The following is a 13785-nucleotide window of genomic DNA, read 5'->3' on the forward strand; positions in this document are numbered from 1 at the left end:
GATTTCAGCCCAGAGACGACATCCTACAGAATGCGACGGACCAGCTGCGCGGAAACTCAAAAGGGGTATTCCAACGGTGCTTCAAACAGTGGGAGACCTGTGTTGCAGTCCAAGGGGAATACTTTGACGGAGATTAACGTTCGGATATTTTTTGAACAAACTTTGTATTATATAAACAATTACAAATCTATCTGCACTTTCCTACAAATTACTCAAAATCTTTCGTATCGCTTCATAACTTATTTTAAGAAAGTTTTAAGCGTTTGAAAAAAAAAAAAAAAATGGAGAGAAATCTTAAAGCATTCGAGTAGAAACAATCAACTCACATTGCAAACTTATGAATACTACCTAATACGCAGTATGTTGCTTTATATGAAAATATGCACCAACTTACCTGGAACTTCTTCACCGCCGTAAGTAATGTTGAAGCGATAGCGCCCAGGTACAGTTGGAAAGAATTCTATTAAATCGCTTTCACGATCACCTACACCCTTCACTTCGATTGGCAGATTCTGTCCCAGTGGGCTGGTTACTGTAACGTCAAGCTCTGCGAAACCAGCTTCTTTACGACGTACTGAAAATTCAATGTATTTATCTTAAACAGGTAAATAGAAGAAAGAACAATAATAATAAAACATCTCCATACCGCATCGCACCCAATTCATTGTAAGGTGAACTGGCAAATATTTGTTGTTTTTCTTGAAGCGTGGCCAATATTACCCCGGATGAATTTAAACCAATAAGCATAGTTCCATAAATCTCCCATCCTTCCTTAATTATTTGCCACAAATCGCATGAAAATCGGATTTCAGTTAGGAATTCTATATCCAAATGAAATCCGTGAGTTTTAAAAAAAATCGCCCTGTACCATATGCAAAAGGAAAACAAATTATGTAAAACACATTACTTAGGTTTGTTTTATGTTATTACATTAATTTTGTGACCGTGTAATGTACTAAAATATTTTGGAAAAGAATTCTCTTTTATCCTTATAAAAGTAAGCACTATCCTTAACTGTGATGATAAACAACTTACGTTTGAAAGCTATTTTCTCGTTAACAGCTACTAAGTTCGATGCCACTTCTTCAATTTGGACTTTGGATGCATCAAAGACTTGGCAAAAGAACGGAGACCCTCGAACAGGTTTCGAGCCATGGACAACATCAATTTTATATGAACCTGGAAGAGAAGAAAATAAAATTAATTAATTAAAAGCTAATTTAAATACTTAAAAAATGTATATAACATGACAGTTCTATGCACTAACAACCAAAGTAATGTGCTTCATCTAAGCAAATAATCTCATTCTTCATGTACGTTTATTCAGAGCAGTATAAGCGATGCTCTCTGTCAACAGAAGAGCTTTAATATTATTGTTGTTTTAAGTGGTAAGTGTCGTCAGTAAACGAAACGATTCTGAGCGTCAAATTTAGTTTAGTTTTTTTGCGTCATCTTTTTCAGTGCATAACTAGCAATTGTCATTGTGTATTCGACTCTTTACACAATAGAAATAAGATGTATTTTCTCTTGTAGTTCTACAGTTAAAAATCAATCAACGCCGTTAAAAACATTTTAAAACTAACTAACCACTGGCATGACAGCCCTTTCTGAACCTGAGCCACTCCAATGTCATCTGTTAGCGATCGGCTAAACTACGTGGTCAGTGCGTTGCGTCACTCTATCTTTTAACAGGCGTATCAGTAACATTTGGGATCTAGTGGCTGTCACGTCTTTTACTCACATGACTCTCCAGTTTATTTCACGACGCTGGGTAGACGCCGAAAATTGGGATGCGCCGACCGGGAATCGAACCCAAGACCACACGGACATGAATCCAATGCTCTAACTATTAGACTTCGGAGTCTCCACGTTAAAAACATTTACTGAAAATATATATTTCTTCAGTTGTTTCGTTAATTTATCTCACAGGGCAGATTACTGCAGAGTTTTGTACCTGATAAAAGACACAAACGTTTGTTGGGATGCCAGTTTAACTTAATTGAGATGTAAATTCATATCGTTTATAATAAACACACTAGTTGTTACGTCAAAGTCTTCGGCTCGTTATATCGCCACAATAGTTTTAAATCTGCGAATTGTCTGCACACTAGCGACATCTGTTGCCATCAGGTATACAAAGAGCGACATTTATTAGCTTGAATGTGTACTACTAGAAATTAGCGTTACTCACGGACTTGACGTGTTCTGATATTATAAATAGGATAAGATATCAGGTATGCCGTAAAGGAGAGGCTTCAATACATATGTTTCAAGCTATCGATTTAAAACAGGAAGTTCTAATTAGTAAAGAAAGATACTTCAAGGTTGAACTTGAGCCAGGTTGTCATTGTACAACGTTAAGAAGAGCGAAAAATAGACCTCAAAAAGAATCAATATAGCGATTATTTGTAAATTATAAATTACAACTACAAAACTACAAAATATTGAATTAAACAATACGATTCATAAGAATGTCATTGTTAATTTTTGTTAAAAATGAGTTTCGTATATATATATATATAATATGTGTGTGTGTGTGTATGAGTAAGTGAGAGAGAGAGAGAGACCAGATTCTGACAAGCAAAAAGTAGGGTATAAGTATGATAATAGTATATGATAGCCTACTGCATGGGCAGTACACATGTGCTTGTGTGGTCCTTATGTACACACAATGATTGATCTTAAGTTAATCATTCATTCTTGTTTTAAAAAAGGGGGTACTCAACAAAAATATTGAAGGAATTCATCACAATTACAAATACTTTCATGAATGACAAATACAAGATTGATGAAATAATTCAAAACAATTTGATGGAGTAACACAAAGCAGTAACTTTAATGAAAAAGAAAATTTAAGTATGTTAAAGCATAACATTTGCGGTTCGCCTTGTAGTTATTTATCCATTAACTTGCAAACTAATTCCAAAAAATATTAATATAATTTTCAGTATAGTTGTTCTCGGGCAATTGGGCAGGTGAATTCCACGTCGTCCAATGTTTCGAGAACTGGCAACATTGTTTTCTCTTCAGGGTAAAGTATAAGAGACAAAAAACAGAAGCCTTTATTATATAAGTGCTGGCAGGAAAGAGGCGGAGTTTGATTGGTCAATGATGACGTCCAAACAGCGTCAATCTGTGTGTGCTTATGATCCGAAAGTGGTGAATAAGGATGAACGTTACAGTATTGAAAATAAGTTAAATCAGGACATTTTAAGAAAGAAGGACATTTCTGGATTGTCTAGGTGTCTTTGTAACATGCAGGACAGCTCTTTGAAAAATAGCACTGTACTGCGAAAATCAGTACGTCCGGTCACCCTAGTGTACGTGCTGTTACAGCGTAGTGACAATATAACACTTGTAGCAGAAGCAGCTTTTCTTTCTCTGCTCAACCACCTACAGCAGTTACAAAGTGACGATAGTTGTTTCAATATATTACAAAAACCTTAAATACCGAAATAACATATGCTTCTCTTTTTTAAGTCTTCAACAGAAGTTCAAATTATAATACAGTGACAAATTGTAGGTCGTTTAACTGCAGGGTGAACTTAAATTCGATCGCAATCCAAGACATTCACTAATTCTCCGATAATCTTTAACTGCGAAAACTTGTATACAATTGTCAACAAAAGTGCGTATCCATCGATATGATTTCTTTTCTCAAAACTTTTCGGATGGTGTGTGAGTTTATTTCAGTCCAGTTTCAAGTAATTTGAGGAAAAAACATATCCTCTTCAAATTACAAAAATAAGTACTCAAGAAGTTATCCTCATTTTGATGTTGATGAAATACACATTGTGTACGTGGACATCATTAAGAAATGTCAGTAATGGACCACAAAATCCCCATTATTATCAATACCCATTATAAATAATAATGATTGGAAACTTTAAATATTGATAACCACTATAATTAATAATGATTGGAAACTTTAAATATTGATAACCACTATAACTAATAATGATTGGAAACTTTAAATATTGATAACCACTATAACTAATAATGATTGGAAACTTTAAATATTGATAACCACTATAATGATTGGAAACTTTAAATATTGATAACCACTATAATGATTGGAAACTTTAAATATTGATAACCACTATAACTAATAATGATTGGAAACTTTAAATATTGATAACCACTATAATGATTGGAAACTTTAAATATTGATAACCACTATAATGATTGGAAACTTTAAATATTGATAACCACTATAACTAATAATGATTGGAAACTTTAAATATTGATAACCACTATAATGATTGGAAACTTTAAATATTGATAACCACTATAACTAATAATGATTGGAAACTTTAAATATTGATAACCACTATAACTAATAATGATTGGAAACTTTAAATATTGATAACCACTATAACTAATAATGATTGGAAACTTTAAATATTGATAACCACTATAACTAATAATGATTGGAAACTTTAAATATTGATAACCACTATAACTAATAATGATTGGAAACTTTAAATATTGATAACCACTATAATTAATAATGATTGGAAACTTTAAATATTGATAACCACTATAATTAATAATGATTGGAAACTTTAAATATTGATAACCACTATAACTAATAATGATTGGAAACTTTAAATATTGATAACCACTATAACTAATAATGATTGGAAACTTTAAATATTGATAACCACTATAACTAATAATGATTGGAAACTTTAAATATTGATAACCACTATAATGATTGGAAACTTTAAATATTGATAACCCCTATAATGATTGGAAACTTTAAATATTGATAACCCCTATAATGATTGGAAACTTTAAATATTGATAACCACTATAATGATTGGAAACTTTAAATATTGATAACCACTATAATGATTGGAAACTTTAAATATTGATAACCACTATAATGATTGGAAACTTTAAATATTGATAACCACTATAACTAATAATGATTGGAAACTTTAAATATTGATAACCACTATAACTAATAATGATCGAAAACTATGATTATTGATACCCGCTATAATTATTAATACCTATGTAAATATTCATGATTGAAAATTATATCTATTGATACCTACTACAAATATTCATCACTGAAAACTAAAAATATTGATAATACGCTATAAATATTTATGATTGAAAACTGCATTATATGTTTCCTGGAAACTGTACCTGTAGAGTCGTATTTACGTACCAACTGTGTGACATGAAAGAGGAGATTAAAACAAATGGTAAACTATTAAGATATGACTCAACGTTAAGTAAATTCTATTTAAGTTTTCTTCCAGATTTTCCTTGATTCGCACCGTATTTGTTGACGATATCTTAATACAACACAATTATTACCTGCTATCTGAGCCGTGAATTCCGCCAACAAATTCCCGTCTTTCTGTTGATAACATCGCACAGGTACTGCTGAGCCGTGTGGACCTGTGATGACCACATCGAAGTCTTTGGCCGGATGTCCCAGAGTTTCAATGACAAAAGAAGTTACTTTTCCTGCGCGCGACTGATGTAATCCAATACCCGTAGCTACAATGTCCTTCCCAACGGCAGGATTTTTAACTGCAACTTCGAACGGGCAACCTGAAAGAAAAAAAGCAGGAACAGTATAAGATTTAATTCATATATATTAACGCGATGATTGATAATTAAGGAAATTTACTATCCGTTCGGAGATTAGCCATTTTTCTCATAAAGATGAGTATTTTAATAAGTAAGGGTAAATCTGCAATAAGTAATGCAAGTAATGCAAGTGAAATGCTGTCATTAGCAAGCTTACAATTTGTAAAACATATATATAATCTCTGATTGCTTAATTCTTAAGATTAATAGAGATTAAATCAAAATAAACTATTGAAATTAGAATAAAATAAAGACCATTACATTTTTATATTACGCATAGACGTTTGAAAGAACAAATTTATGTTATTAGAGACAGAAATTTTCCTTCTGTCAATCAGATTTTTTTTTTTTTCAAATTTGCCTATGTGCTTTTGTGTATATTTTCTTTGGTTCATCTGATATGGTTGACTTAATAAGAGAAGTTTCAACTGATTACTGCTCCATCTATCCTTGGAACTACGAATAACTTGAATAAAAAAATAAAACCTGATCAAACAAACACTTATTATTACTAATCTATTAAAGTTTTGATAATTAATCATTGCCTTTATCGGAGACGTTATTTTGGTAGATTAACCATATTGCTTTTATCAGAGACGTTATTTTGGTAGATTAACCATATTGCTTTTATCAGAGACGTTATTTTGGTAGATTAACCATATTGCTTTTATCAGAGACGTTATTTTGGTAGATTAACCATATTGCTTTTATCAGAGACGTTATTTTGGTAGATTAACCATATTGCTTTTATCAGAGACGTTATTTTGGTAGATTAACCATATTGCTTTTATCAGAGACGTTATTTTGGTAGATTAACCATATTGCTTTTATCAGAGACGTTATTTTGGTAGATTAACCATATTGCTTTTATCAGAGACATTATTTCGGCAAATTCATCATATTGCTTTTATTAGAGACATTATTTCGGCAAATTCATCATATTGCTTTTATCAGAGACGTTATTTTGGTAAATTCATCATATTGCTTTTATCAGAGACGTTATTTTGGTAAATTCATCATATTGCTTTTATCAGAGACATTATTTCGGCAAATTCATCATATTGCCTTTATCAGAGACGTTGTTTTGGCGATTAATTACTGCTTTTATCAGAGACATAATCTGACATATGATATATCTCCGAAACAAACGTAGATTATTAATAGTAAGTATTTGCTTTGGTCATATTTTACTATTATTATTATTATTTATTAAAGTAGTTTTTAAACTTATCATATGAAATATTGCCGAAACTACCACAGATTTGTAATAATAAAGTTTGCTTTTCTCATATATTATTATTATTATTTAAGTAGTTTTTAAACTATCAAACAAATTAATGTGTACACAATAAGATAACAAAAATTAAAACTTATGTTCTCTTTTCTTTATTTACTGAAAATTAACACAAACACGGCATCAGCATTAAAATGTAGAATACAGAAAGGATTCCCGACTTCCTTGTCTGTGTTTTGTATATCAAATAAAAATATGTATCTTTTTGTTGTAATTAAAATAATTGTTCCATACATTGATGTATAATAAATTATTTTTGAAGATATCGAAAGTAATTGCTAATTTGCTTAAAAATATAGAAAGATATACAAATATAAGGTATTTGTATTTGTGTTTTATTTTTTGATTTTTTTCATGTATTGAGTATGGTTCGTTTCTTCAACCGGTGTGCAGTTTGTATACAAAGAACGCCGCCTCCTACGTGTGGTGGCACGTGCCAGAAATAAGTCATCGTCTTGCGAGAAACACCCCCGATACTTAATGAACAACCAGAACCTCATTTCAAACAACTGACAGTCGCTTATCAACACGACGTGGAGTCTTAGTTATCACACAATTCCAAATGGTTAATGCTCGATTCCCTAGTCCCAAGACAAGCTTCTTTGTTCTTACATTGCCTGACATCTATTTCATATTAGCCTTAGTATTGGGAAGAAAGAACAAACACAGTGGGTGTTAAGACGTTGCAATTCCGCAAATGCGGTTTAAAAAGGGGATGGAGGGAGGAACGGATACTATTGTAAAATTCAGCATGGGAACTTCAAAGACATTTGCCGAACTGCACACCTATTGTGCGAACACACTATACAAGGATACATACTACACGTACGATTTGGTTTAAGTCGCATACTTACCATCTAATGCATAATCACTAATTTTTCTACCTAGTATAAATATACAATATTGCTAAAAATACATAATGATTAACAGTATCTTCTATATTACTTACGTCTAACCTTCTTCGATTTATGTACATTTTCTAAATAACTATTCATTACAGAACACAACAATGATAATTCTTGCAATGTTCTTTATTAGCTTCTTTGGTAATCTGTTGTACACTCTAATTCTCAAATATCTCGGACTTTGCTCATATAATAATGAATCTTGTGTTGTATGCATATTTATTTTCATTTAATTCTGAAATACTGTTAAAATTTCTTTAGCAAAGATCAAAATTTGAAAAATACACAGTGGGTAATTTAACATCGAGACTTTTCTTTAAATATGTAGCGTAGTTATGCAAGTGAGCTGTGATGCAAACAAAAGAGGAATGTTTCATGAGTAACTGATAGCAAAATGCATTGATCTTGACAGACAGTTACGTGTGTGAACTAGTGAGTGTAGACAAGTTGCTAAGCTGTGTCATCAGTTTAACATGGAACAAAGAGCAAACATCAAGTTTTGTGTGCGTCTGGGTAAGACTGCTACAGAAATCTACGAAATGTTGCAACAAGTGTACGGGGCCACTGGACGTAAATGACGAAACTGTGCGGCAAATAATAACCCACGATCTCAACAAGAAGAAGGTCTGTGTCCATTTCGTGCCTCATTCCTTAACGAATGACCAACAAAGGGACAGAGTTGATCACTGCAAAGAACTGATTGCTACCGCCAATAGGGATCCTAACTTTCTCCTGAATATCGTTACTGGGAATGAGACATGAGTTTTTGAATATGACCCGTCGACAAAAGTCAGTGCAGAGTGGAAGTCTCCTAGCTCTCCACAAGCCAAAATAACTGCACCAGTCAAAATCGTTAATCAAGCTTTTGCTCATAGTTGTTTACGATAGTCAGGGCATTGCGCATAAGGAATCTGTGCCTATTGGAGAGACAGTTAATGCCTTATTTTACCTTGAGGTATTGAAGTAGTTATTGCAACGTATCACACGTGTAAGTCCCAAGTATCGGGGTGGTGTTCAGTGGCGTTTGCTCCATGACAATGCCCCAAATCACAAGGCACTCACTGTATAAGAATTTTTGTTCCAAAAGAGGATCTGCGTCTTGTCCTCTCCTACCTATTTCACCTGACCTCGTGCGATTATTTTCTATTTCCTAAACTCAAGTCCGCACAAAGGTTTCGTACTATGATAAGAGTTTTCAACAGCATTCCACGAAAAGACTCCCAGCAATCTTTCTATGGTTTGATGGTCAGGGCGCAACTATGTTCACATGCAGGAGAGTCGTACTTTGGATGCTCCAAGGTAAGAAACTTCCCATGTTCACTCTCTTTTTGTACAGCCCGAATCTCGATTTTAAATTGTCGCACTGTGTCGCATGTGAGGGTAGTGTATATAATACGGTAGTGATAAAAACATATTAACTTGCAATGTTAAAATCCAGTATATTATAACCTAAAATATAATAAATTCCTTTCCAGAATTTGAAAAGAAGCAATGCTTACCAGCTATGTGCATTCCATTATATTTGACATCTATCTTATGTGGAATGGCAAATTTCGGATGGTAAATTACTTCATACTGTCCATCATCCAGCTCTCGAATGGAATGCTTCACATCGTGACCTGCTGCTCTGACAACTACTGAAAGGGCTCCACGACCAGCCAGGGCAGTGTCAACTGTAGTGGCAAAAGAAGAATATGTCGTTTATTGAATTCCAAGTTGCAATAAACCGTAAGACAAAATTTAGTCAAATTTTAGCATTCTTTAAATCACAGAACTAGAGGTTTTATTACGAAATGTATCTGATACATATTTTTCTTCAGTTCACTTAACGTATAACTCCTTCCCCCTTCTATCTTCCCTCCAAAAAAAAAAAAATTAATAATTTTAAATTTTATTGCGCATGAAGTGAAATACTGACGTCACATTAACGACTCATATGAAGTAAAAATATAAAATATCAATGCTAGAAAATATTTTACATGTTTCATTTTTACATTAGTTTCTTTTTTCTAGACTAAAACCATAACTGCTTTTTTTTTTTTTTTAAAAAAAAAAAGAACGTTTCTTGTTTAAACCAGGTTTTTTTTTTTTTTTTTTTTGGTTTACTCTATGTATTTATACCACATATGAACAGAAATAAGTTTGTTTGTTTCGCCTTGCTGTTATTATGTAACAACGGAGTTAATTATGCTGGGAGGGGTCACATAAGATTAAAGAAGTCCGGTCAGTAAATTTCTAAAATCGGGAAACTCCCACCTTAGCCATCGGGAAAATCCCGTTATTACTTTAAATGCAAAGCAATAACGGGAAAATCCTGTTATTGCTTTGCATGTAATTTTAAGGCCAACGTATCATAATCAGTACGCTAAAACTGAGGTATTAAGTTACAAATTTAGTATGTAAATATCATTCAAGAAAATTAAAGTTAATATTGGTAGCTACGTAGGAAGTCAATAAATTTTGCCAATTTCTATCAATATATTTAAGCAACTTTAGCTTCTCTTTGAAACAACAGGCAATGAGGCAAGCAGAAATATACATTTTGGTTGCGTTTCGTATGTTTAGGCTTAACATCCTTATGTAACACCGAGGTTATCAAGAAGACTCCCTTAAAGTGACATCCAAATTGCTATTTGGTTTCCACTTGAAAGAAAGGTTATAGTTCGACCGAGAATTGAACAAGGGATGCCTTGATTAAAAGGTGAAAAGCTGATAAAACTAATGCAGATGGTTTGATACGTAGAAACGTCACCATGAAGTTCACACGATTTAAAGCATTATTCGTTTTTATTTTCTAACATAAAGAAATGGTTTAAACCAGCCAACCTTGCTACTTATATATATAAAATTTCTAAAAATATTTCCCTTATACAAGTGTGAAGGAACCCTGGTTCAGTCCCGAGGTATGTGAATTTCTGATAGACAACATCACGTTCATGTCATTAGTTAATTCCACAAATTTGAATCTCAACAATAAAAATAATTACATTTATATAAACCTACTATTGAAGCAAACAATAAGATTATATTTTTATTTGTAATAATATGCTACATTTGTTTCCATAGTATTTCAATTATAATTTTAAAGTTTGCGTTTTTGAAATACTCATTTTTCTTGTAGGTGGCGAAAATACAGCACGTAAATATTCTGTAGACAACTAAAAACTACTGTGCATTTCATGACTGCTAACTGCTTTTAATTTTACATGGAATTACAGTTACATAATAGAAAGAACCAAATGGTCTCACCTGTAAAATGTGCAGCTCTGTTGCAATAAGCTTCTCCGATTTCCGTGATCTTCACCTGTGCCGGGTTGAAAACTTCCACTACAAACGGATGTTTACTGATCGGCTGATCCTGATGGAAGACTGTGATGTAATGTGAGCCTATGTGAGTGGGTTTGTATTCTGCTCTGAAGATTCCACTTCGTAATCGCGACACATGGCATGGCACTCGCCCTCCGTCTGGACCTAAAAAAAAATAGCATTGGAGCGGTAAGTGTAAATCTGTATCATTATGTGTCAGTATAATTAATTACTAGCAGAATATACGAAAATGTCTCATGCAATTATTCAAATAAACACGTTGATCATGCGTTCTCACAAAGTATGCTTCATAAACTTAAATTCAGACTTAACAAAAAACAAATTGTGGTTACCACGCATTTAGACACTGGACTTGAAAAAAAAGTGAAGAACTTACATATTAACCTTAATAAAACTATTTTTGAGGGATACGTATATACATAGATTTTTTTTTTTTAAATCATCGTAGTTTCAAAAGATACTCATGCCTTTTTGTAGAAGTGTGGCTGCTAATTAGGAAAAGTTTAAATGTTGTGTATTTTAACAATTATTTAAGAAAATGCTCCCATCTTTGTCAAAGACACAATTATTTCATAGTATTCATATAATGCATATATACAGGGTGTATCAAAACATCACCGAGAACTTTTGGAAGGTGATTCCTGACACCAAGAAGAGACAAAAAGTATACACCAACCTGGGTGCAGACCTCATTTCGGAGTTATAGGCTGCCGAAAACATTAAAAAATGAACTTCAAATGTCCATAGCTCCAATATTATGGGACCTACCTTAGTCGGGTCACAAAAATTGGCACAAAAATTTAAAGCAACTACTAATGGTTTTTCTAACTAGCAGGAAAAGGATAAAATGAAAGATGTGTACTGGTACGGGTCCATTCATTATTTACACAGCAAAATCCAAATTTTCAAATTTTTGTCTTTTAGTTCATTTAGTTCTGCAGGGCCTCACTTAGTGGGAAGCAAAAGTAATTTTCATTGCTAATAATTTATTTAAAGAACTAATTATCCATGCTTTCAAACAGGTCAAGTCTTATCAGCTATCGAAACAATATATACACTTGGTGTTTTAAGATGTAACAAATCCTGAGTTCAACTGTTACAAAGCTTACACAATATGTCGGAAAAGTAACGGACATTTTTCTTTACAGATAACCACTAGCGACATCTATTGAAACAACGTATCATCGGAAAGCTGGATATTTGCTCCACAAAACGACACCAAAATCATGAGAACCGATTAACGGAGTGTCAAGTTTTAGTAATAAAAGTGAGTGTACCTGGTGTCACCTCGTCACAAAAACACGATGGAGCAAAGAGCTAATTTTCTTTCAAGCTAGGTAAAACATTTACACAAACAGTGGAAATGATGAAACAAGTATGTGGTGATGTGTGTTTATCTCGTACACATGTGTTTGAGTGGTATACGCGATTCTGGGACGGTCGGGAGTCCTTGGAAGACGACCCAAAGCCAGGTAGACCGAAAAACAAAATCGCGATGAGTTAGTGGAACAAGTGCGTGAAATGATCGCCCACGATGAGAATTCAACTGTGAGATGGATGGTGGAGGAATTAAATACGACTAAAGACATGATTCACGAAATTTTGACAAAGGATTTGAAGAAACAGAAAGTCTGTTATCGATTTGTTCCGTACAGTTCGCAGTTTGTGACTTTTTGCCTAAAAAAAACAAATCTGTGTGCTTCTACATCCTCCGTATTAACCTGATTTATTGCCGAATGACTATTTCCTATTCCCAAAATTAAAGGAACATTTTATGACAATGTAACACACATCCAGTCTGCCGTGACGAAGGTCACTGAGGCGATTCCGAAAAAGGACATTCAGAACTCTATGCTACCATTGGTTGAACGTGCCCAGCTATGTATTGATGTGGAAGGGATGTATTTTGAATAAAAAGAACTACAGTTGATAAAAATACCTAATTCTTTTTTTTATTAATTTAAAAATTTCCGTTATTTTTCCGACATACTGTGTAACATTATTGTCACGTATGAAAGCTTCACATTGATAGAAAAATCATCTGCAAATTTGAGGTTATCCAGAAACCACATACAAAGTAAGTAAATTAATAAATAGAAAACAATCCATGGCAACTCTGGGGGGTCTTCTGATCTGCGTACTGGACAAAGAGAGAACAGGTTCATAATATTTACTCAGAATTTCTCTACATGCAAAACACTCGCATTTTTAACGGAAGCTTAAAATTTATTATTAAAAAAATATCGTTAAAATTTGATTAGTTATCTTGTAATGTTTCCACTTACCAAGTACTTCAATATACACATGGCCATCCATTCCTTTGGGGTCAATGTCAAAGAACGCTGCTGATCCTACAACAACTTCCTTCAGTCCATCGCCACGAACAGTCACCATCTTAGACTCTTTTCGCTGTAGATGACGCATTTCTTTCGCTCCAAGCTCTTGCACTTCGCATTTAAAGGGACTTCCTACAAGAGAAAATAATAAAGAAACATATTATTGTTCGAATGTGTAATACAATACTATTTATTTATTTATTTATTTATTCACAGATGTAATACGAATCTGCACTGTACAATACAAATAAAATGCAAGTAAAAATCAAACTACTTGGAGTAACGGGTCGATTTGTGAGCCTGAGCCCCTCCA

The 13785-nt window shown here is 33.2% G+C and overlaps 1 protein-coding gene across 2 annotated transcripts in view; it reads right to left on the bottom strand.

The window, feature by feature from the left end:
• The window catches only part of jbug (filamin-type immunoglobulin domains fbug), a 385095-nt gene that overhangs the window by 32818 nt on the left and 338492 nt on the right, over window positions 1-13785 (bottom strand). For both annotated transcript variants that reach the window (XM_081769953.1, XM_081769952.1), the window contains 6 exons: window positions 13422-13604; window positions 11059-11280; window positions 9309-9482; window positions 5332-5571; window positions 1036-1179; window positions 395-574 (listed from right to left, as the gene is read on the bottom strand). In XM_081769953.1, coding sequence (XP_081626079.1) covers window positions 395-574; window positions 1036-1179; window positions 5332-5571; window positions 9309-9482; window positions 11059-11280; window positions 13422-13604 — 1143 coding nt within the window. The remainder of the gene's footprint in view (window positions 1-394; window positions 575-1035; window positions 1180-5331; window positions 5572-9308; window positions 9483-11058; window positions 11281-13421; window positions 13605-13785) is intronic.

The sequence above is a fragment of the Thermobia domestica genome, chromosome 8 (assembly GCF_964235325.1).
Source record: "Thermobia domestica chromosome 8, izTheDome1.hap1.1, whole genome shotgun sequence".
Lineage (NCBI taxonomy): Eukaryota > Metazoa > Arthropoda > Insecta > Zygentoma > Lepismatidae > Thermobia > Thermobia domestica.